This window comes from Poecilia reticulata, linkage group LG1 (assembly GCF_000633615.1).
Source record: "Poecilia reticulata strain Guanapo linkage group LG1, Guppy_female_1.0+MT, whole genome shotgun sequence".
Classification (NCBI taxonomy): Eukaryota; Metazoa; Chordata; class Actinopteri; order Cyprinodontiformes; family Poeciliidae; genus Poecilia; species Poecilia reticulata.
Genome location: NC_024331.1, coordinates 19,903,878 through 19,926,964, shown reverse-complemented (window position 1 = coordinate 19,926,964; position 23,087 = coordinate 19,903,878). Strand labels below are relative to the sequence as shown.

The 23,087-nt window shown below is 38.1% G+C and overlaps 2 protein-coding genes across 2 annotated transcripts in view; one reads left to right on the top strand and one right to left on the bottom strand.

The window, feature by feature from the left end:
- The window catches only part of doc2g (double C2-like domains, gamma), a 44,048-nt gene extending 32,215 nt beyond the window's left edge, over positions 1-11,833 (top strand). The window contains exons 9-11 of the mRNA XM_008413470.2: positions 3,334-3,415; positions 3,670-3,766; positions 8,636-11,833. Of these exons, the coding sequence (XP_008411692.1) occupies positions 3,334-3,415; positions 3,670-3,766; positions 8,636-8,775 (319 nt within the window). The 3' untranslated portion in view covers positions 8,776-11,833. The remainder of the gene's footprint in view (positions 1-3,333; positions 3,416-3,669; positions 3,767-8,635) is intronic.
- Positions 11,834-12,408: 575 nt separating this feature from the next.
- serping1 (serpin peptidase inhibitor, clade G (C1 inhibitor), member 1) lies at positions 12,409-21,683 on the bottom strand. Its single transcript, XM_008413458.1, has 11 exons — positions 21,543-21,683; positions 21,161-21,208; positions 20,280-20,388; positions 20,014-20,178; positions 19,201-19,506; positions 18,860-19,066; positions 18,192-18,335; positions 17,866-18,069; positions 17,644-17,783; positions 12,975-13,197; positions 12,409-12,838 (listed from the first exon to the last, which is right to left on the bottom strand). The coding sequence occupies exons 2-11, from the start codon at positions 21,206-21,208 to the stop codon at positions 12,591-12,593; spliced, it is 1,794 nt and encodes a 597-aa protein (XP_008411680.1). The 5' UTR covers positions 21,543-21,683; the 3' UTR covers positions 12,409-12,590.
- Positions 21,684-23,087: the final 1,404 nt, after the last annotated feature.

The window sequence follows — 23,087 nt, the reverse complement described above, 5'->3', positions numbered from 1 at the left end:
TTTATAATATGAGATTATACCACTGCACTAACAAATGGATGTATTTACAGGCTTTAGTTGGGTTGAGAATAAACATGGCAGGATCACATTTCTATGTTTATATGAACATGGTTTCTCCTTTACACCTAGAAAATACACCCACATAACAAATAAACAGGAAGCTGCACCTTCGATATATTCATTATGATACGTTTATATTTGTAGCAGCCACGTGTTTGTGTTTTAGGCTGAAGTGATTCAGTTCTATTAGGTTTTATTAGAATGCATGCAGAACAGAGTTCTCCTCAATTCTCTTTAACCATTGTTCCCTGTTCTCCTTATCAGTCTGTGCAAGCTGGTGAAATATAATGATGGAGGTTTAGAGTGCATTAATATTTTGTTGGTTAGTGTACCAGTGGTTTTGTAGTGAACATCTCCTTTTTTTTGGAAAACCATGAAGAAAAGAAATCTGCGGGATAATCCTTGCTTATCTCTATGGGCCAGCCTCCTCCTGTTATAAATTACTCTATGAATTTCCTGTGGTTATTTAGACAGACAGTGGTCGATGCTCTGCAGCCTCTATTTTCATTTATGCAGCCATAACAATGAATGCCACTGCAAGAGGATATTTTGTTACTCCGGGAATGGGAATGGGGTGTCTGGGGGCGTGTACAGTGATTTACTACAGTCCTGAGCTTTGTCTTATGTGTCAAATAGAAGTTTTGCTTGGTTGACTCTCTTATTTATTTTCTTGTTGCAAAAAAAGAAAACATGCTTAGTTGAGCCAGATTTTATGATTTAGAGGAGCAGACTGCTTCTGCTCTTCTCAGGTTTTCAGAAACTTTTGTTCCAGATCCGCCGAGGAGCCGAGAAAGTTGTTTCATTTGCTTCCGTAAACTTGGTAAGCAGATCTCAGACGAACTGAGGGTCCTACGTGGTTCACACTTGACTCAGATACCATTTAAATCACTCTTTAAAGTATGTAGAGGAACTCTTCCATCTTCTTCTCTTTCCAGTGCGTAAATATATCAATACGCCTCTCAGAAAAAGAGACGCTGTATTTAGTATTTATGGTTTGGAAGCATCACCTTAATCCCCCCAACCACACTTTTAGTCTGTTTGGCCAAAAAACGTTATCTTTGTCTATTCTGACCATTAAAAAATTCACCAGAAGATATTTGAGTTGTTCAGAGCTGCAGATTTTAGTCAAGCTTCAAAGTGGCAATTTCTTTCTCTGCTGTGTATTTTTCTTGCTTGGTGCTACCTCTGTCCAAGTTTATGTTGGACATATTTTGCTGCGAATTTTGCCTAATGTGCATTTTTGTTGAGATACATCTAAACCTGTCTTACACAAGATTGACAAGCGTGAGGAAATGATGAGGATGACTTGGACTCAAACTGTCATAAACTTCATCATTATGCACAAATTGATGTTCATGAGAAGCTAAGGACTATTTATTTTAACCAGTTATGGCTTTACTGACGCTGGTGTAAAATGTACTTTTCCTTGTCTACCTCTAACAAATGTGCTGTCCTCACTGTGTTTTGGAAACTCTCACACGGTTGCTGCTGCTGTACGAGAGTGCAAAGGTTCTGGTTGGAGAATGTTGACAAATTAAACAAATTAAACTTTGTCTCTGGCGACATCCAGAATGCATCTTTTCAGCGCTCAGCCTGAAAAGCTTGAATGTGTAATGACACTGGACGTTAGAACGTAGGTTGTTTCTGTCCACTAGTAGAGTACAATTATGTTCATATGACATCAGACTTAAGACAGTTCTTCCAATATTTCTGAAAACGACCATGTTTCCATCATGCTACATTTTGTCAGAGGACGACAGCTTGGGTCAGGTTAAAACTTGGATACAGTTTAGTGTTCAAACAAACACATATAAATGCTTCGGATCTGACAAAGCAGGGCTCCGACCTCAGACTGTATGACAGTTTGCGGACTGTGTGTAAAAACCAGTCCATGTCTGAAAATCCAAAGAGTGTCTGGTTTTACTGCAACCTGTTGGAGGACATTTGAAATTAAGGCTGATGAAGAAATTAAGTTCTTGTGTGTTTTAATTGAAATGATGTGAAGATTAGGAAACCACTGCCATAAATTTAAAGTTGAAAACCTGCAGCCTTCTTGTTCCACCTGGCTTAAATGTAAAGTTTTTTTGTTTTTTTTGTACTTCTCTTAATCAAAGGTGAATCTGAAGTGGCTTAAAGAAACAACCAAAAAATAAAATAAAACACTTGTAGGACAATTAATATGTTTTAAAGTAAAGAAAATAATTAACCAAAATCCTAAAGAAAACTTTCAAAGACCTTCAGAAAGCCACAAGACCTGCTTATGAAGAGCTCTTCAATAAGCTCTGTTCAGTTGTAAAAACATTTTTTCACAAAGTAAACTTGTCATTGTACAGCATATGGCCTCAGTCTTTATTTGGCAATGTTTCTCTCCGTTAAGTCCCCGGTCGTCCTTCCTTTTCTGCCCCACCTTAATCCCTCCAGCCTTTACTCTCTCTGACTGTGACAGCCTCCGAGCCCATCTCATGCTTCAACTGTCAGGCTGGGATTCATCGCTTGTGGGGGCGGCGGGGTAGTTGTGGCTGGATGAGTGAGATATTTCAATACCTGAACATCTTGACTCTGAATTTATGCTGATGAAGACTCCTCTTACCCTCCAGCAAACCTTCTGCCGCCTCTTCCGCTGGAGCGTACATTCCTGCCTCCTCTGCCTGATTATGATCTTCGCTGTGGTTCACAGTCTCTCTGTTCCCCTCCTGCACTGTCCCTGCCTTTGTTAAGAGGACTTTTGGGTCACAATTATCACATAAAAAGCGATTTGCGAGCATTCTCACTCATTAGTTTCTGGTATTCAGCAGGGATGCTTAATAAAAAGACATCAGGAATAATGTTGAAACTTTGCGTCAACATGAAAGGCTGCAGGAGGTTAAGCTGTTTTTCTTTTTACAGACTTGAGGCTGGTGCCAAACACACAAGCACTCAAGTCAGATGCATGGTCGTTAATGCTCTCCTTGGTTTGCATGGCAAGTAGAATTAAAAAGTATACCGGTTGCCTAAATCTTTTTGAAGTATAAACTTTGCTCTGTGGCGTTCAGGCCAAATTTATTTTAATTACTAATATATAATATATAAAGGAGGCAGAAGAACACAATCTAATCTAATTTCCTTAACATTTCTAACTAGCACATGCTTCTCTTAGAATAGATTGGTGGAAAATTGAATGAAAAATGGGCTTTTGTAAACAATGTATGTTGTTTTCATCTACTTTTTTTATTTGTGTGTGACTGAGAGTTTGCACTCTCTGCAAACCTGGTGTGTTATTTCTCTTTTTCTCAGCATCTTGCAACCAGACATGGGGAAAAAGTCCAAGTACAAGACATCAGTGAAGAAAAAGACTCTCAATCCTGAATTTAATGAGGTAATGTTTCCCTCTTGATCTAAAATGCACACCTGTCAACTCGCCTGATTTCCCCTCTGAGCTGTGAACGATCTGCAGCTTGCAGCAAAAGCATCGCTCTTAAAACCACTTCAGATTCTTTTCTTACCTCCGGATCTTGCTCTCAGCACCAATCTAACATGTTTTCAATGAAAATTTACCAAATGAAGCCGCTTCCATTGCCGTGTTTGCGAATAACTGATTCAAATGTTCTTTTATGTGCGCCACCTGCACAGGAATTTTCATATGAAGTAACCTTGGACCAGCTGGCAAAGAAAACCCTGGAGATCTCCGTGTGGGACTATGACTTGGGAATGAGTAACGACTTCATAGGTAAGCTCCGAGACTGTTCAAAGAGGAAATCAGCAGCGACAGCAAAGAATATGACTATGTTTAGATGAAAGCATAGCATCTGCAAAAAAAAAAAAAAAAAAAARAAAAAAACTTTAAAAACCAGGCCAAGAGTGGTTATAGAGAAGGATTAAAAATGGAGGAAATATGAGGGGTAATTATGAGGCTTGAGGGAGCGACTGAATGGGAGAGAGGAATCCGAGTGGAATGGGAAATGAAGACGGGAAATCGAAAAGCTCAGAAAGCTTGATGCGTGTCTCTGGATCCTTATTCACCGTGAATTTAGCCCATCAGATGGTTGAAGCGTAATCAGACTGCTAAACAGCTTTGCCTATAATGGCGACGAGGCGCCACTGGAGCTGCATGAGATGCTGGAGAATGTGGTGACAATGGCTTACCAGCATATTTAGCTCAATGGGCTTCAAATCGCACCGTCTTACTTTAACTAACGTGTGCAAGACGGTTCAGAGTGAGGTGATCAGGTGTGTGGGTTGTTGTTTTGGATGAGGTCGGTGAGTTACAGCCCTGCGGGGCGGAAGGGCCGTCAATACTACATCCATCTATTCCCATAACCATCATCATTACAGGTTCAGCTACAGCAGCCTGCCAGTTCGGTTAATTAGGGCCAAGAGAAAAATAACAGCAAGACAAAGGAGGGAAGAGAGAGAGAGAGAGAGAAAAAAAACAGGTTGTTAAAGAGAACAGCATTAATCCCAACGCATCAGAGTGCAGCGAGTCTGAGATGCTCTTTGATAGGGACAGGTCATCAGCAAATAATATGTAGGAGGCGAGGTTTTATAGGTAAATGGAAGGGAAACAATGCATCAATGTTGACACTAATTTGAGGGTGATTAGCACACAGATGAACATGTGATCTGCTTCGTGAGTCATATTTTAAACAGAGAGCTTTGTGACAAAAATATCAAACCAACACGGATTGCTCTCGAACTGTCTTATATTTGTTGTGAAATTTACCATGTGTGATAAACGCTAAAGAACAAACAGGCCTGTTTATGGTGAACACCCTTAAATTAATACTTTGTTGTAATACGTTTTTATTTATATCCAGCATTTAAGTCTTTTTTTTTTGGTTCGCAACATTCATCAGTTATTAAGAATCTGATTAACTTGAAGTAAAATTTATATGTCATAGCCGCGTTTTCCTCACATTTTGTTATTTTTGTACTTTAGCTTGCCGAGAGGCTGATAAGGGTCAAAATGATCTCATTTTCAGGAGAAAGGAACTAAAAACAAAGTTTCAACATTCTGTTATCCGCATTTGAAAAAAATGATGAACAACAGGACCCCTGTTGAAACTAAACCTTTCTCCACAATTCATAAAATAGAAAGCTGCACTGCGTTCCTGCTGCCAGACCTGGCTCTAAGGCTGTTTTCAGTCTAGATCAGCACTTATAAACCCCACAGTGGGTTTTAAAGCAAACTGCAGCACCCACTCCTTCCTATGTGAAAGCTCTCAGACTCTAAAGCAGCCACGGGAATTTCTCATCACTGGATGTGATCCACATGTGACAATGACAGATGCCTTTTCCTCCAAAGAAAACATCAACCACACTTAAACGTTCAGGCCAAGACATCAAAAAGTATGTTTGGCACAGACAACACTGAGTACAGCTAAATAAACATTATGCACACCACATAACAGTCATGTTCATTTGTAGAGGTGGATGAGATTATGAACAGTTCTAAATACAAACAGATTTAACCCATAACCTTCAGGTGTCTCAGGAAACTGTAAATGAAGAGAAATTTGTTTGTTTCACCATCAATATGAGCTCAAGTTTACATCCAAATCAACAGATATAGCTTCACCTGAACAAAATAAAAGTTTTATGACGGTTGGAGCAGAGATAAGAACTACTTAAATCTGACAGAAAATCTCTAGGATGACCTGAAGAAGGCCAAATATGACCAAGTCAAGGTGTGGGATATTGACTGACTTCCACTAAAGAAAAGCTAAAGCTGAAATTTAACTGAAAGTTGGTTCAGGAAAGTAGCTTTAGGCTTGTACACTTATACAATCAGGTTGTTTTTTGATAAATACCATATATAAAAGAAGAGAAAAAGTCTGAAAATGATTTATCATAGTCTTGTTTTTGGGGATTTCAAAACTTATTGTTTCAAAATGGTTGTGTAGTTTAAATGGTCAGTTATTTAAAAAGTTATTTAAAAACTTGATCTTGAATACTTCTGAGGGTTAAACTTTCAAAAATAAAACTTTGTTTCAACAGAATCGGGTGGCATTGGCCAACTTTGAGCGATTTCTGGGGTTTTCTTTTTTTTCACCATTCATTTTGTTCTCCTCACATGCTGCTGCTCAGCCGTGCTGCAGGGAAACCAGTTATATGAATGATTAATGAGTTCAAAGGAAGCGTTTCTATGTTTTCATCAATGCAAACTTGAATAGCATTTGCATAATCACAGAATATAGATTGTAGCAAAGAAGACATCCATATTTTACATGACTTTGCCCAAACATTGTCTATCACCGTGGTTCCCTGTAAAGATCTATGGATTTGACACCTAAATCACATGCGGGATGAAACCTAAAGTTAAAAAATGTGCAGCAAAACAAAATTTTGCTTAAAATATGTCAGGAGATCAAGATTTAATGAGCTTTTAAAGGCCGTGCTTTATCCTCAGCTGTGTCTCTATCAGCTCGCCTCCCTTGGATGCTCATCTTTCCTGTCCTGCAAGCAGCATCTGAATGGCTACCCATTTATTTGGCTGTAGCACCTTGCCGGCTGAAAAAAAACAAACACCTAATCGATCCTCTGGAGTTGGAGTTATGTGGGCGCAGCAAGTGTTGTTATTCCACCGGAAACTGGCTCCGGACGATGAGCTATATTGCGTAAAGGCGGCTCCTCTCCCGCCCGCAGCAGCATCCCAGGCAGAAATTAGATAAGTCGCAGATCAGCAATCCTGCCTTGTTTGCTTGGGGTTGTCATTTTCCAAGACGTTGTTAGAAGTCGATGTAACCAAAAGGTTTTGTTTACCTCCATGCCCCATTAACTGTGCAGTCACAGGCATGGGGAGAGCTTTGTAATAACCTCTGTGTAACAACTGCCTCCATCTCCCTGTCTTAAACTCATCAGGAACATGTTTTTTTTATCTTGGTTTCTCTTTCATCTACTTCTCCAACAACCCTTCAGTTTTTCTGTGTCTTCTGCTTTTCATCTCGAATCTTGGCTTAGGTCTGTTTCTGCTTCAATAAGTGAGTCTCACTGTCAGTTCATTACCATGAATGCTGACAAGCAGTACACATATACTGTGTAAATTATGAATGGAGCCTCAATAGCTGCACCCGTTGGATTTGAAGTGCCGTTTTGTCGCCTTCAGCTCGGCTTTCAGCTGTCGCCGTGTTTCCGGGGCCAAGTGTGCGACCGTATCTGAGCAAAAGGGCAGACAGATAGCGTAGTCCTTAAAACGCTCATTAAGCGAAAGCTCTATCGAGGTTAAAATGAGCAACGTTAGCAGTACACTAATCAGAATCTAGATAATGACAGCATAATGACTCACGAAAAAAATAAGAGCAGGCTTAGGATTTCATTAGAGACACTGCAAGGTTCACATTGGTTTCAGATTTGACAGCAAAGGATTCATCCATCATTTCAAAAGTCTGCGATCGATTTCCACAAGGAAAGACAATGTGTTAGCCTGACTTTTTTCCCCAATACTACCTGGGAGGTGGTTGCTCAGCATCCTCTGCAGTTATGCATAAAATCTTCATGTTAGACTCTATATGCATTCTCGCCTAACATCTAAGTTTGGTTTTAATTGTTTACTTGAAGCCTAAATGCTTTAACTAGGGCTGATAGGAATTTAAAAGAGTGAAATGAGTTAAGCGTCAATTGAAATATTGCTGTAATAATATCAATTTGTGCACAAAGATTGTATTTTTTCCTTGAGATTTGAGAGAATGGGGGTAAATATAACATTTGTCGATGCTGGTAAATAGAAACAACACAAATCCTTTTCACATTCTTTACACATCAAAACTGCAGGACAGGCTGTGCACCAGCAGCAAGACGCTTTCTGGATATAATGAGAGATGGTGTTCACTTTTGTTGTCATAGGAGAAAATTAAGTTGCTCATAAAATTGTTAAATATGAGCCATAATTTCCATCCATAACTCTACGCCGGCATTCAGCACAGGCTCCTCTGTGACTGAGTTGCTTGTAACAATATCATTATAGAGACAACATGTCTCCGAGATAAATATGGAATGGAGTGTAATTTATATTAAAAAATTCTCATTATTCTTTCAGCAAAGACAATACAAATATTATTAATACACATGGAAAGTATGGACCTTGGATATTACTGCATTTGTAGTCTGAGAAGAATGAGAACATACAGCTTACGTTGTAAAGACACTGCATTAATAGCCAAGATGTTTCAGTTTATTAAAACTTATTTTTTAATTGGGCCACTGAGTAATATAGCTTAGACATGTTGTCAACTATAAATGCTCACTGCCCACCAAGAAATGGATAATCTTTTTTTTAGCTGTGATTTCTCAGTTTTGCAAAAATGTTTTATACTTTTGCTTGTTTGAGCATAAATTGTGACAAAATTGGTAACGACAAGATATTTTACATACAGCCTCCATCAAGCCTCTAAAGCCAAGGTCAGGCATAGAAAAAGTCTGCAATTTTCATGTTCGAAGAGTAAATTGAGGCATTTGGAAATGTTGTCATGTTATGTGGCCCCTTCAGGAAAAATGTGTATTCAACATAAAAACTATAAACTAACTCAATGCTCATGTTTTGTTGCTTTTTTTTTTTGCTTTGTTTATTCTTTTCTTTTTTTTTTTACTTTTGTGTTGGCAGGCGGAGTGGAGCTGGGCATCAATGCAAGCGGACAGAGACTTAAACACTGGTTCGAGTGTCTCAAAAACAAAGGGAAGAAAGTTGAATACTGGCACACGCTCACGCAGCAAGGTGCCCCGAGCAGCGACAAGCCGGACTAGATTACCCAAGACATTCCCGCAGACAAAGGCACACCCACAAGCACAGATGCGTTTGTCTCACTTGAACAACGGTTGACAAGAGTCCAACAGCAGCAGCAGCGACCAGAACAAAGAATAAAAGATGCAATAATAATCTCATTACAAATCTAAATTGTCATGTGTTGCCGCTAACTGAGGCACGACGTATTAGAATATACTCATACTAATCTCAGTGATGGTGACAAGGTGTAATATGAATCAATTTATTTTTCAAGGTAAACTAAATTGTGATCATGTCCTCATTGAAGTGTCGCCATGCCAAAACATTACGCTGAAAGTTGTGCGTAGACCTCTCACCGCATTGTGGAAGTCGAACATTTTCATCCAAATTGACACCGAACAGACACATCCGAGGCTCATTCGGTTAAAGTGCCCAGCTATTTGTACACCCTTGTGACTTCTAATGTGGTACATAGTAACAGGAGTTTCAGGATGTTGTCGAAACGTCTCTAACTTAAAGTAGTCGTCGCGATCTGATGCAAAATAAGACACCATATTATTATACTGTAAAGCACAAAGATGATCCATTCGGTGGATTCGTACCTTTACCTTTTCTGTGTTATGTCTTTTCGTTATTTGTCTGTGGCAGTGGTGTTCTATCACCTATGTGTCAGGCAGTAATGTGTCAGCATTATATGTGTGTGTTTGCGTGTGTGTGTGTGTGTAGGGGTGTGTATGCGTGTGTGCGTGCGTGTGTGTGTGTGGGAGTTTTGACAATACGAGTGCCTACATTTTCTGTATGTGCAACATGTGTCTGTCTGTATTCTCCTCACGCCCCATTCAGAATGTTTCTATCCGACTTCAGGCGCACCGAGGTGTGAAGAAATATTGACGAAAAGGCAAGAACGGTTTATTCAGCAGAGAAATTATCTGTAGCCACCTCAGGCCACAGCGTTGTGGCTGCAGGATAGTGACAAAAAACTGTCAGCGGTGTGAGCCTGAGAAAGAAAACACGAAATGTTCTTTTTTTCTTTTTTTTTTGCACTTTTGTTAATGAGAAGCAGACATCTCATTTTGCTTTTGGATGTGTTGCTTGCTACAGAACTACTGAAGCAATTTTCAGCCAGATTAAAGATAATTTACCATATTGCAGTGACTCTGTTACTGCTTTAACAAAACACAATGGTGATGCAACGTTTTCTTTAAGCGGGGAAATGTTACCATTTTTCATTGATAAAAATCAGACTGTGCTGTTTGGTTTCTTTTGACCAAGCCTAAAAAATATCTTTTAATCCACTGCTGCATGCTTTCCTGCTATAGACATTTGCCTGAATCTTAGAATCTTAGATGCATTGATCATGTGGGTAAGATCGATAGTGATCTCCTTGTCTGTCAAACTTCGTTATTTACTGAGTATCTCTGTGCAGTTTACAGGCTAACAAAACGGAGTTCCCTCTTATGATTTAGCCTCAATTAGAAATGGGTCAGTTATTGCTATCACTCAACCTTTTAACTGCTTTATAAACACAAAGTTTTTCTGTGATACCACTTCCAAGGTTTAAAATCTACTCAGCTGGCTTACAGAAGGCTGCTAGTACACAAAGTCCAGTTCAGCTGGAGACACAGATTGTCTGGTCAAGGTGGCACTGCTGAAAATACAGCTAGCAAGCTATTAGCTGATTGGCTCGGGTTTTAAAAAAACTTGTTTTCCAACGATACAATTCATTTTTTTAATCTTTGCATCACAACGTTTATACTGTGAAATTGTGGCACTCAATCTGTATTACTGTCAACAAACTTAGACCTTGTGTATTTAGCAAAACCTAACTCGTGTATTTAGCAAAAACTTAACATTATTTTTCTTTCAAAAGAACAGAGATTTTTGTCAAAAACTAATTTTTAGAAACACTTCAAAAAAACTATGCTTTTAGGACATAAGAAAGACATTTTCAGCCTGGCGCATAACTAAACAGAAGCTATAATTGGTCTTGGAGCTGAAGCCTCACATCCAGATTTCTGACGAGCTACAAAGCTTTTCACACGACCATCTCTACATGCATGGTCTGTGGCTGTCTAAAAATAAATCTACATTTTGTTTCTGTATAAAATTGTCCCTTGATTGTCTTAATACTGACCAGGATATCGAATGCACACCTTCACTTCTGTCATGTAATCTTTGGTCATACAAAAGAACACAGTCGGTCAGTTGCCTCGGGGAGATTGCTAACTGATAATCGATCCAGCTGCTCATATCCTGTCATGTCCTTCAACAACCTTGGGATCCTTCAGTGTTTTTGTTGTGTTCAACCTAAAAAAAAAAAAAAAGGGCTTGGGTATTATGAAGATTTAGGAGGCTTAACCAAATATTCAATTACGTCTTTTAATAACTTTAGGAACTGGATTAGAAAAATCTGGGCGGGTTTGTTGTGTATTTTCTCTATGCACGTTTAACGTCTCGGCACGTCAGCAGTGAGATAATCAACCCAAACAGCAAGCTCATGTTATTTCTGGAAATACTCTGCACTTTGTTTACTCTGAGGCTGGGTAATGGAGATCAAATGGAGTTCACGTTTCTGGCCGGATTGTTGCTTATTTTTGTGCATCTCTGGCTCTGTTGTTTACAGTCGCAGTATTTTCAGGCTCTTGTCTATTGACCCCTGCTTTGCTTGCGTAATCATTTATCTGCAATACAGCTGCATGTTTAGCAATTGCCATCAGCTTGCATAATAGAGTGCGACTCCAACTGATCTCTCTGAATACTGATGTGTTTACAGTCTGTGCCATCCATGCGGTGTGTGTGTGTGTTTGTTTGTGAATAAAATTATTCAGGGTAATTTTTGCTCAGTTGCTGTGCTCAACAAAGCAAGCTTTTGCTTTTAAGAAATCCTTTACTGTCACAGACTTTAACACTTGTCTTCCTTCAATTGAAAACAGTGGTGATTATGCAGGAGGGCTGACGCAGGAATGCGATGTGGAGTCCCTGTGTATTTATTGTCATTGTCAATCCCACAGTATGGCTGCCATCCTGTGTTGGGTTTGTGTAACTACTTCGCAAAATAAACTGAAACTGTTTCAGTGGTCTTTTGTCCTGCTTTGAGTGTCACCTTGGCTTTTTATTCAACCGGCTAAAGGGACACTTCAAAATTTCAAAGTGGGTTTTTGCTAAAAAGATCTTAATTAACTATCTTCCCTTCAGTAAGATTTCTTCCTGTCTTAGATTAGTATAATTGTTCCAAGATGGTGAGTTAGTAGAAGAGTGGTGAAAACCAAAACAGGTATATCATGACTCTTTTTACGACTGGTTAAACCATCATTTCGAAATGACTTCATATTTTATTTTACTAAAAGTTTAGTCGATCAGAAGACAGAAAAAATGTGCTTGTCAAAACTCGACTAAAAGTAAAATAAGAGTAGCTAAATTGTAACTTAAGCTATGTTAATGTGCTGTCCAAATTACCCTGATCTGCAGAAATCTCAGTGTTTTTAGTTAGCGTAACTCTGGATTAGCTGGTTCTGGAAGCTAAAGCTAACAGCTAGCATTGGGTTGATATGCTCTTGTATGAACCTTCGAAAGAAACGATGGTGGTTGACAAAAACCATGACTAAAAGTGCCTGGTGTGAATTATCCCTATAACAATATAAGTCAGACAGTAATTATGTGTATTTTTCATTTATTTGTCATAAGTGTACCACATAAACATTCACCGTACTTCTTAAAAGGTACCGCTTACTGCATCAAGTTTCAGAAATAAACTGATGCTATCTTGCATGGTTTACTCTTCGACAGGCAGACTCCATTTGTTTTCTGCTCATGTGCCTCTCTCCAATTTTGCTTCTTATGGCTCTAACACTCGGCCAATAAAGAGTGGCACGTTGGCCTGGTCGTTCCACAGCAGCAAGACGAACGGCCGCAGAGCGCTGAAGGTGGGGAAGGAGCGAGAGAACGACAAGCTGGTGACAGCGCCAGCCTCAACTCCTCGTTCGGTCAGGGCGAGGAAGGCTTTGTGCTTGGCATCATCCAAAACCAGATCGCCGTTTGAGGACAGGCCGCACAGGCTGGGCCCCTCAAAAAGTGATGACAGGCCTGGTTAGAGGGATGAAAGTGAGATCAAAGAGCAGACGAAGCAACATATTTCACAAGCAGCGTCATCATGGCGCTGATTAAGGTAGGCTAAATGCGCCGGTGCATGAGTAACATCTGAATATGAAGAGTAGCAAACCTAATTTCTTGAGGAGCATGTTCATGTTTGGCTCCACATCCAGCTTGACTTGGGGCAGAGTGACCTCCAAGTTCTGGGGCTGGACCGCCTTTACAAGCTCAATTATTTGATGCACATTTACGTCCGTCATCTTGTCCTCCATCTGCTGCAGGTCCGACAGATTGTTGCCAAATGGCAGCAGGATGTAGAGACTGTTGTCACCTGTGAGAGCAAACCTCCCAACCTATGGACAAACAAAATGTGTTAAGTCTTCTTTAGAATTACAACAACAAAGTCAGAAAAGACAATAAAAGTTCAGCTGCACGCCACAAATAACAGGTGAGTTAATCAGGAGGTGACAATCATCAGCCACGTGACATAATCCAAGCCCAGGAGATATCCAGATTCACAGTGAATGCCAGACTTACTCACCTGGCCCATTTAAACAATTCCAACCACATTGAGATCACTAGACATCTCTATGCGGACGTCTTTTAACATTTTCCTTTCAAACACATCCCATGCTTTTCAGTGGAAGACAGAATCAATCTTTTTTTTGTTGCCATTTTTTTTTGGAATGGCTACAAGAAGACTTCCACAATTTGCCAATACAGCGAGAAAGTGTTAACCTTGTTTTTTTTCTTCTGTATTTCTTTCTCCTTTTTGTCAAAGGTTTCACATCATAAGTCAAATTCGAACATCAGACAAGGTCGTTTTGAAATGATAATTTAATTTATCAAAGGAACAAGCTATCTAAAGCCAACCTGATCCAATATCAAAACTTGAGGGCTCTCTAATAACTGCATATGCCACCCTTGGCAGCAACAACTTTCATTTAGTATTTGCAGAACTGACAATCGGTTGGGTTTTTTTACACAGAGTAGAAATACTCCAGCCCACTCATCTTTGCAATTGCTTTTATTCAGCCACGTTAGAGGATTTAAATTGGACTTTGATCAGGCCACTCCAAAACCTCTTAGATTTTTTTCAGGTTTTAAGCCATTCAGAAGTAGTCCTCTTAGTGCTCTTTTGAAAAATCATACTGCTACATGATCCAAATGCACTTAATCTTAAGATCTCACATTTGTCAATGTCAATTCTTCATCATGATTTTCTCATCAATGGAAGGATGTATGGTTCCATTGAGAAGTACAATTTGTCGAGAAGCAAAACAGTGTTAGACCATCACACTATCACTACCATGTTTGACTGTAGTTATGATGTTTTTTTCTGAAAGTCTATGTCAGGACAAAACCCACACATTTCAAAATGTTTCACTTTTGGTAAGCAGTAAGTTCACCACTGTTCATGTTTTCTCCATTTGTGAATAATTGCTCTCACTGGATTGTGGAGTCACATAGACTTGGGTTGGCTTAGATAGTTTACTTCTCTTATTAAATACAGGCAAAATTTGGACACTGCATTTTAATTTTTACTCTGGTAATCTTTGATATTTAATTCATTTATGAATCTCAACCAAATATGACACATGTCAATGCCTTCATTGACCTTTGTCAATTTTGTGACAATAAAGCAAAGAAATCTGCAAATAACTAATAATTTATTATTGTCTATTTTACAATGATCTATTGAAGAGATAAAGATAGTTGTGGAAACTAGAACATTTCTGAAGAAATTTAAACGGGCCTGCCAAAATGTTCTCGTCTGTTGGAACCCAGCGTTCTAATGCTAAAAAATTGCATCAATGCTAGAGTAAACTACAATGTATTCAATGTGAAGAGCCATAAGCATGTTGAGTAAAATGAACCTACTCTGTTCAGTATATTAAAATTAGTGTATCAGCTTAAATGAGCCAAAATGCTAATGTTATCCTAAATGCTATCAGTGGCATAAGGGGTATAACTAGCATGTTGTCTTACATTGACTTCTTCCATTCAGACTTTATTAGCATGGTTAATAAATAAACAAAATAGCTAAAAAGCTTATTTTAGAGAAAAGGCTACTGCTAATGTGGGCACTAGCTACATTAGCAATATTTGTGCTAATTTTAATCCACTGCATTCTGATTCTTACTTTTGCAAAAGTAAAAATTAGATGTTTACTTCGTGGCACTTAGTTACCAGAAAATGCACTCATCCCTTAGCAACAGATTAATAACAAATATTGTTATTGTTCAAAAAAACATATGGTTTCCTCTGCTCTTTTGAAATACTACTTATCTTGCATAGCTACTTAACAAGAATTATGCACTTGGTGACTTTTTCAGAATTTTTTTTCTGTCATTGGTGATGACTATACTATAAAACAAACTTTCAACACAAAAGTAAAAATCAAATTTATACTTCGTGGCAGTTCGTTATCAGAAAAAAACGCTCATCTCTTAACACCAAATTAATTATTGTTTATAAAACAATCTGCTTAGACAGGAAATTTACAGCTGGTTGCAAGTAAGTAAAAATCAGATATTCACTTTGTGGCACTTGGTTACCAGAAAACACGCTAATCTCTTAGCAACAGATTAACAACAAATGTTATTGTTCAAAAAAACATAAGATCTCTTCTTCTCTTTCTTACATTATTTACTACTTGAGAATTGTGCAGTTGGTGAATTTTGCAGGAAAGTAGAATGTTTTTTGTTTGTTTTCTTGTTTTTTTGTCATTGGTTCATTGGTGGCAAATATATTATAAAACAAACATTCAATACAGAAATAAAAAAATTATTTATACTTCGAAGCAGTTCGTTACCAGAAAAAAAAAAACCGCTTGATCTTAACACTAAATAAATAACAAATAATAATATTGTTTATAAAACATAAGTTATTTTTAGATACTGCTTATCTGCTTAGACAGGAAATTTACAGCTGGTTTAAAGTAAGTAAAAATCAGATGTTTACTTTGTGGCACTTGGTTATCAGAAAACACGCTCATCTCTTAGCAACAGAGATGCTAAGAGATGAGCATCTCTCATAACAATTTGTTGTTATTGAACAATAACACCAAATGTTGTTATTGTTCAAAAAACATAAGATGTCTTCTTCTCTTTCTTACATTATTTACTACTTGAGAATTGTGCAGTTGGTGAATTTTGCAGGAAAGTAAAATGTTTTTTTGTTTTTTTGTCATTGGTTCATTGGTGGGAAATATATTACAAAACAAACATTCAATACAAAAATAAAAAATATATACTTCGAAGCAGTTCGTTACCAGGAAAAAACAAAAAAATTGCTCGATCTTAACAAATATTGTTATTGTTCAAAAAACACAAGATTTCTTCTGCTCTTTAGAATTACTACTTATACTACTTAAGAATTGAGCTGTTGGTGAATTTTGCAGGAAAGTCAACATATATAAATATATATTTTATTTTTATCAATGGTGGTAAATATATTATAAAACATATATACTTGTCTGTAGTAAGTAAGATGGTCTCTCTGTAGTTCTAACTGGAAGCTCTGCCTCCTCTGTACGAACGGAGTGTTCCGGCATCTCTGTAGTTCCCTACATCTCTTCCGTCCTCAGTGTTCAGTGCTATGTAATTAATCCTCTCTGAAAACTGTCATGTGAGTGAGACACAAAGGGGAAGACAGAATTCTATCTCTATCTCAACTCCAACTGACACAAAACAGTACGTTAGAATTTGTTTTAATTTGAATTTGGCTAGTTTTTTTTTTTTCGCTAATTACGTCGCCATGGTTACTTGAAATGCCAACAGAAGTAATTGCCCGCATGCCGAGATCCAGTCAAATGTCTTGAAAAGGCATTTCAATGTTCTGCCATGGTTTGCTATGGCAAGCTCCAAATATGTGACAGTCTGAACAGTAATGAAAGAAGGATAATCAGGACTAAAGGAAAAGCTTTAGGATGACCTAGATCTTTTTATATTTAAAATATTAAATATAGTTCAAGGTGGAAAGATATCAGCCAGAGCCAACAACTTTAAGAACTGAGAAAACAACTCCACATTGGAGGGTCAAACCATGAGTAGCAACAGTCATCAGGTACACAACTGAAACAGTAAGTTGGCCACCAGATGGCAATAATGTCAAGACAAAACTTCCGCCAATAGACAAAGTCTATTTTTTTCTTTCTCCCAGTTTTTTTCATCTTTAGTGTTGGTGTTTTCCAAATTGTTCCTGTGGGACAGGAACGTTTTAAAAGTCATTCTGCAAATAGATTCATTGTCTTCCCCTTATCCAACATTAAACAGCAGGGTTAACAGGTCCAGGATGTTAACCCACTTGTGACACTTCCTAGCTCATTCTGGGCATCCAAAAATGAATCAAATACTAAACTAAGTGCAACTATTGTTAATAGATTCCATCTATGACTAAAATAAAAGCTGCCAGATAAAAAAAAAAGTGACAGCTGCAGTAGCAGTAATGTGTTGTCACTGCAGAACTGGAAAAAATCCACATGAGCTTCAATTTTGGAGATGCTCTGATTTAGTCATTTTTCAAGAATCATAGTAGATAGTATGCTTTACACTGAAAAAAATGTAACGCCTGCCAAGTTGGGATGTTTTCATTGTAGATGAGTGTGTTTTTTCTGGTTATTCTAAACTACTCCACTTATACAAAATCATATAGCTGGTTATTCTAAAGCTATGGTTCTCTATATACTTTGTGCTCCAACGTCAGTTGTTGGGACCAGCTCCTAACCCTGCAACCAAGAATCAGATAAAGCAAGTATACAGAAATAAAGTGAGTGGGTGAAGTTGGCCGGTTCTTACCTGTGCCTTTAGGTCAGGAGCATATGTCATAGTTGCCAAGTATCTCGAATGATGGATGAGTGGCACCCTTACCATATCCCCACCGAATTTCACAAACAATCCTTTCTTTGGCTTGTCATTAAATTTAAACTTCCACTGACCTGCAACACATGAACACACAGACGAGAAGCAAGTGTTCAAATCTGCACAGCATTTGGTACACAGAGATGGGTTTTTACTGACCACTGAATGACACGGCATTGAGGAGGATCAGCTGAGTGTTTGGTGATACATCATTGATTATATTTGTAATCTTGTTGTTGGTCTTGTTTGCCACCCAGGCGTTAATCATCCTCATGTTTTCCTCACTGGACTCCAGCAGTTTTGTAGGTTCTGCCCCATAGTACTCAAAAGACTGGCTAAGGAAGGACTCACTCAGATTCATTTCTGAGAAAAGGGGACAAAAACAAAACAGAATGACCTGTAAAGTGTTTTCTGTGATGGACCAACACAAATGAGTGGGGGGGGAAAAAATTATGTTTTTGCGTTGAATACTGCTGACACAGTACGTGGGTTATAGTAAATCTGGGAAGCCATCTGCAAAGACTGCCCCATCTTCTCTTTCTGCTTCTTCATCAGGGAGTGAACGCAGTTGAAGTCGAGAGGCACACATAACGCTCTCTTCAGAGCACCATGGGTGTTGCCCGTTGCACCTGTGGGTAAAAATTAAAAATAAAAAATCATCCTTGTCAAAGTAGCATGGAGAGCTACATAAAATGTCTAACATTTAAATTCAAAAAGTTGAAAGTACCATGACGGAATGATTTTGTAGAAGTGATTTGGCTACTAATGTTTGTAAGACTAGAAAGTATATTGGATGGATGGATGGATGGATGGATGGATGGATGGATGGATGGATGGATGGATGGATGGATGGATGGATGGATGGATGGATGGATGGATGGATGGNGGATGGATGGATGGATGGATGGATGGATGGATGGATGGATGGATGGATGGATGGATGGATGGATGGATGGATGGATGGATGGATGGATGGATGGAACTTTCAGATAATGAAATACGGAAGGATGAATCAGCAAATTTACAACATCTGAAAAAGGACGCTAACTATTACTGACTGAACTAAAAAACCAATCTGAATAAAAAAAGTGGCGAGATTAATGCTTTTTTTTAAAGCGTCATAGTCAAAAAAGGTTCCTGATGTATTTGTTACCTAACAACAGGTGAGCGAGCATGGCGCTGATGCTGACTGGAGAGAAGAGTATGTTGCTCAAAGGCTCTTCTTGTTTCAGGTGGGAATAGAGCTTCATTGCAAATTCTGTCATAGATTCTTGCAGTATGGGTTCGGCTGTTCGGCTGTTTTCGTCCTGGCAGGGCACCAGCCCTTCGATTAGGTCTTTGCATGAAGATTTGGGAAGAGCTGAAACAATGTTTAAGCATACAGTATGGATAATGAAATATCAATTCAGATGCTGTTAGATAAAACATTTTTATATGAACAAAAATTTCCTTGTCATGCAGGGGAAGTTTAGCAGAGATATTTATCAAAACTACCTTCAACTTCAAGTTGTAAAGAGTTCAGCCTTTTCCCTTCAGCAGACTCACAGATGTAAACCCCAGCATCCCCCATGTTAGTTTTTTTTATCATGATGGTTTGATCTTGATCATTTGGTAAAACCAGTTCAATTTTTGCATCTCCTGAGTCGTCCTCTTCTGTGTTTAGTCTTGTTTTTTTACCAACACCGGTTTCTTTGAACCACTTTGCATTAGAGATGTTACCATCTTCGCTGGAAGATGGTAAGTAACATGGAAGGTATGCAGTCGAGTCCTCGGTCACCTTAACAGTGGTGTGAAAAGACTCTGAAGATGAAAGACAGAAAGACACAAACTCATCAGCTTTTTCAGTTTCCATATATTCATCACCTGCACGTTTTGTTTTGCCTTTTTAAACAGGTCAAATCATCAAGCAAATTTTTCAATAAGAATCTGGCGGTTCTCAAATGACGATTTAATACGTAAGGAAAAAAAATCAACTCAAACCAACTGGGCCCTGCAAGTAAAAGGATTTGTTCCCATTGTTAAATTATGAGCTAACTGTGATCAACGATAGTTTTTTCGAATGGTAAATTAATTTTCACTAGCCACACACTCTCAAAACGGCAAATAGTATGTACTTGTATAATGCTTTATCAAAGTGCTTCACACTACTTTGTACGTTATACAATTACTTGTGCAACCAGTAGCCTTGTTAAAAACGAGTTCTATACTCAAACTGGATTTTTTTTTTTTTTTATGTTCAGTGCGAGATCATACTGCAGTCTTAAGAGATAAATCCTTCCTCTTTATCTTTGGTAAAAGACTTCTCACCAACTGTGAGGCTGTACGTAGTCGTCGCCTCTCCTTGTTCCCACACTGCCACACACACATACTCGCCCTCGCTGGCAGCAGATACAGAAGATATAGAGACGTAAAAACCTTTCTTCACATGTTTTGCTGAGCCAGGTGACAGGGCAGTGTCACTAATGTTTTGTCCTGTATTTACACACACACACACAGATAAAAGATAGAGCAGATAGTGAGTATAAAGTAATGGATATTTCAGTGACCGAGGAAATCAGAAAGAATAACAGCACCGTTAAATGTCCAGGTAATTTTTGCGTCAGGTATGTCACTTTCTGATGTGTAACAGGGCAGTTCCACCATGGAGCCTTGAGAAGTCCGGATATGCATGCATGGGGCAGGCTGAAGCAAAGGAACAAAAGATCAAATTGTGCAAATAAAAGAAAAATAATTCATGATTTCAAGGACTGACACCCAACTCCATTTGCCTTGCTGAAGTATTCAGACCCCATTAGAAATCTGTAATATTGACTTATAATGTAATACCCTTAAAATAAAATAATCATTTTAGTCATTTCAAATGTAAAAAGTCTACAAATTAAAACTGGGAAATAATGTTATGTTACATTATTAGCATGGCACTTTAAAAAATCCCAGTAATTATTCATTGATAAAAATAATATGAAACAATTTACTGCATTTTTTTTTTTTTTTTTTGCAGTCCTATGTGTTTTTTGCTTTATTTATTTATTTATTTTTTGTTGTTCAGACAGGCACAGTGGATGGCATAATTCTCATATGTGTTCATCAAGAATGTGGACTGTGCAGCATTCTGACTCTCATTACGTATGCTAGTTAATGAGATGAGACCTAAATAAGGTTTTTGTCCTGTATGCAAGACCCTGTGTTGTGTTGTAGTAATGACACTGCACACTATTCTGAACACAATGTCAGCAAAATGAAACATAGTGGTGGCAAAATGATATTATGGGATTTACTTGGTACCCAGACTACACCTGTTTTTTTAAAAGACTCTAGTCTGAGATAGAGGTTCAGTTCTTACAGCCTGGTGTGTTACTGTAATGTGACCTTATGTAAAACAGTTAGGGGTATGAGTAATTTAGCAAAATGCTATCGTATCCATAGTAACAGGATCAAATATCTATAGCTTTACCTCAAATGTGAGCCACAACAAGAGGCAAACCATGGCCTGGTGCTTCATCTGCAAAGAGAATTAGATTAGAAGTCAGTGATTTCAAAATTACCATGGCACTACGCCTGGAAAAAGATCAATATGTGTTGCAACCAGAAAAGCACTAAGAACCTTCACAAATAAAATGTTTTTAAAACTTATCTTGCCCCAAAGCATTGTTTTGTAATTATAGCAGAGTCTAATCAACACTGAAGTTTAATTAACAAAAACGTTTAAATGTTCAGGTAATTTTTGCAGCAGGCATGTCACTTTTGCACACCGTCTGTAAAAAACCTACGATTTTAATTACATAATTTCTATTCATTAACCAGAGAAAAAAGTTGGAAAAAGGGAGAAAACTCACGGCTTCTGTTTCTCCAAATGTCCAGATGCAGGAATAGCACAGATTTTTATCAGCACTGCCTTTTTGTGATCTCGCAGCTTGTTTCCTTATCCACCTCTGATTTTTCTGTTCCTCTGAACTGCAGTTGACAATAGTTTGTCTTTGTTGGTTTAGAGATGTTTGTTTGCATACCGCAGGCCATCTGACTTTCTGGAAATCACATGATTTCACTTGTTGGCAACAGATATTAAGCAGATTTGTTTAAATTCCTGCCAGTATTTTAGTTTTATTGTAGTTAGTTTGGTCTGACAGAGATACAGTGGATAAAGTGAGAATTGAATATGTCAATGTTATTTCCATTAAACATAATTATATCGTCAATGAAATGGAACTCATTCCAGATGTTGGCAACAACATCGTCATACACAAACACACATGCACACACACGCACGCACACACACACACACACACACACACACACACACACATACGCACACACAAAACAAATGTTTCAAAAATTAAGTTTTGTGTAATGGAGTGTAATGTTACAGAAAATAAACATTAAGCAGACAAAGATGATAATGTGAAAAAAGCCATATGAAGCTAAGAAGTCGAGTAAAGTTTGTAAGTATTTAGAAGACATTCGAGCTGCCATGTACAAATCAATATCAGCTAGTTTAATATTAAATGAGGGCCTATAAAATCCCTTCTCATTAGTAAAGTATAACATAGAGTTTTCAGAGATATCAGAGAGGAAAGAATAAAAATGCAATCTATACTTTTAATATTTTAATTTGTTGGCTTCTGTTGGTTTGAGATCTGCATCAAACTCCTTTCTGGCCGAAAAAATGGCCAAGGCAGAAAAACAATGCCCAACAAAAATGCAAGAACCAGACAGGAAAATCCAAAAAATTGCAGGGCTCTGAATCTTTAAATTACAATTAACTTGAACAACTTCAAAACTAAAACTGAAACACAATCTGGGCCCAAACTGGTTTAAACTTTCTCCCAAGCAAAAACAATAAATTTACCAGTTAAATTAGTTAGAAAATATCCATCCATTTTCTTGCACCCTTGTCCCTTAGTGGGGTCGGGAGGGTTGCTGGTGCCTATCTCCAGCTAACGTTTCGGGCGAGAGGCGGGGTTCAACCTGGACAGGTCGCCAGTCTGTCGCAGTAGTTAGAATATAGAAAGTACAAAATACATCACCTGTTAGTGAGGGGGTAAGTCCCTCACAGCTTCACAAATATGTGCCAATTTGTCTTGGTCTGTAAGATAAAAATCCAAATTAAATGTGGGGAACCAGCAGTAGGAGAGCTGGTGGCCCTGATGCAGCCTAGTGGGGTTCGTTTCCTTTTCTCCTTTTATTTTCCATTCTGCTGCCACAAAATGTAATAAAAAAAAACACGCAAAAGTTTAAAAGTTGAATTTAAAAGATGAATACTTTCCCATCCGACTTTTTTTTTGGTTCCACAGTTTCCTCCCACAAACCAGAAAAAGTGGTGAGTTGATTTGTGATTACTGATTGGAGTTTCACATATCTCCTTAAATATATATTTTTTTAAT

Coding starts and splice junctions, on each gene's coding strand:
- serping1 (XM_008413458.1), bottom strand. CDS start 21,208: ATGAAGCACCAGGCCATGGTTTGCCTCTTGTTGTGGCTCACATTTGAG. Junction 19,507..20,013: donor TACGTACAGCCTCACAGTTG/GTGAGAAGTCTT, acceptor TTTCATCTTCAG/AGTCTTTTCACACCACTGTT. Junction 19,067..19,200: donor TTTACAACTTGAAGTTGAAG/GTAGTTTTGATA, acceptor ACATTGTTTCAG/CTCTTCCCAAATCTTCATGC.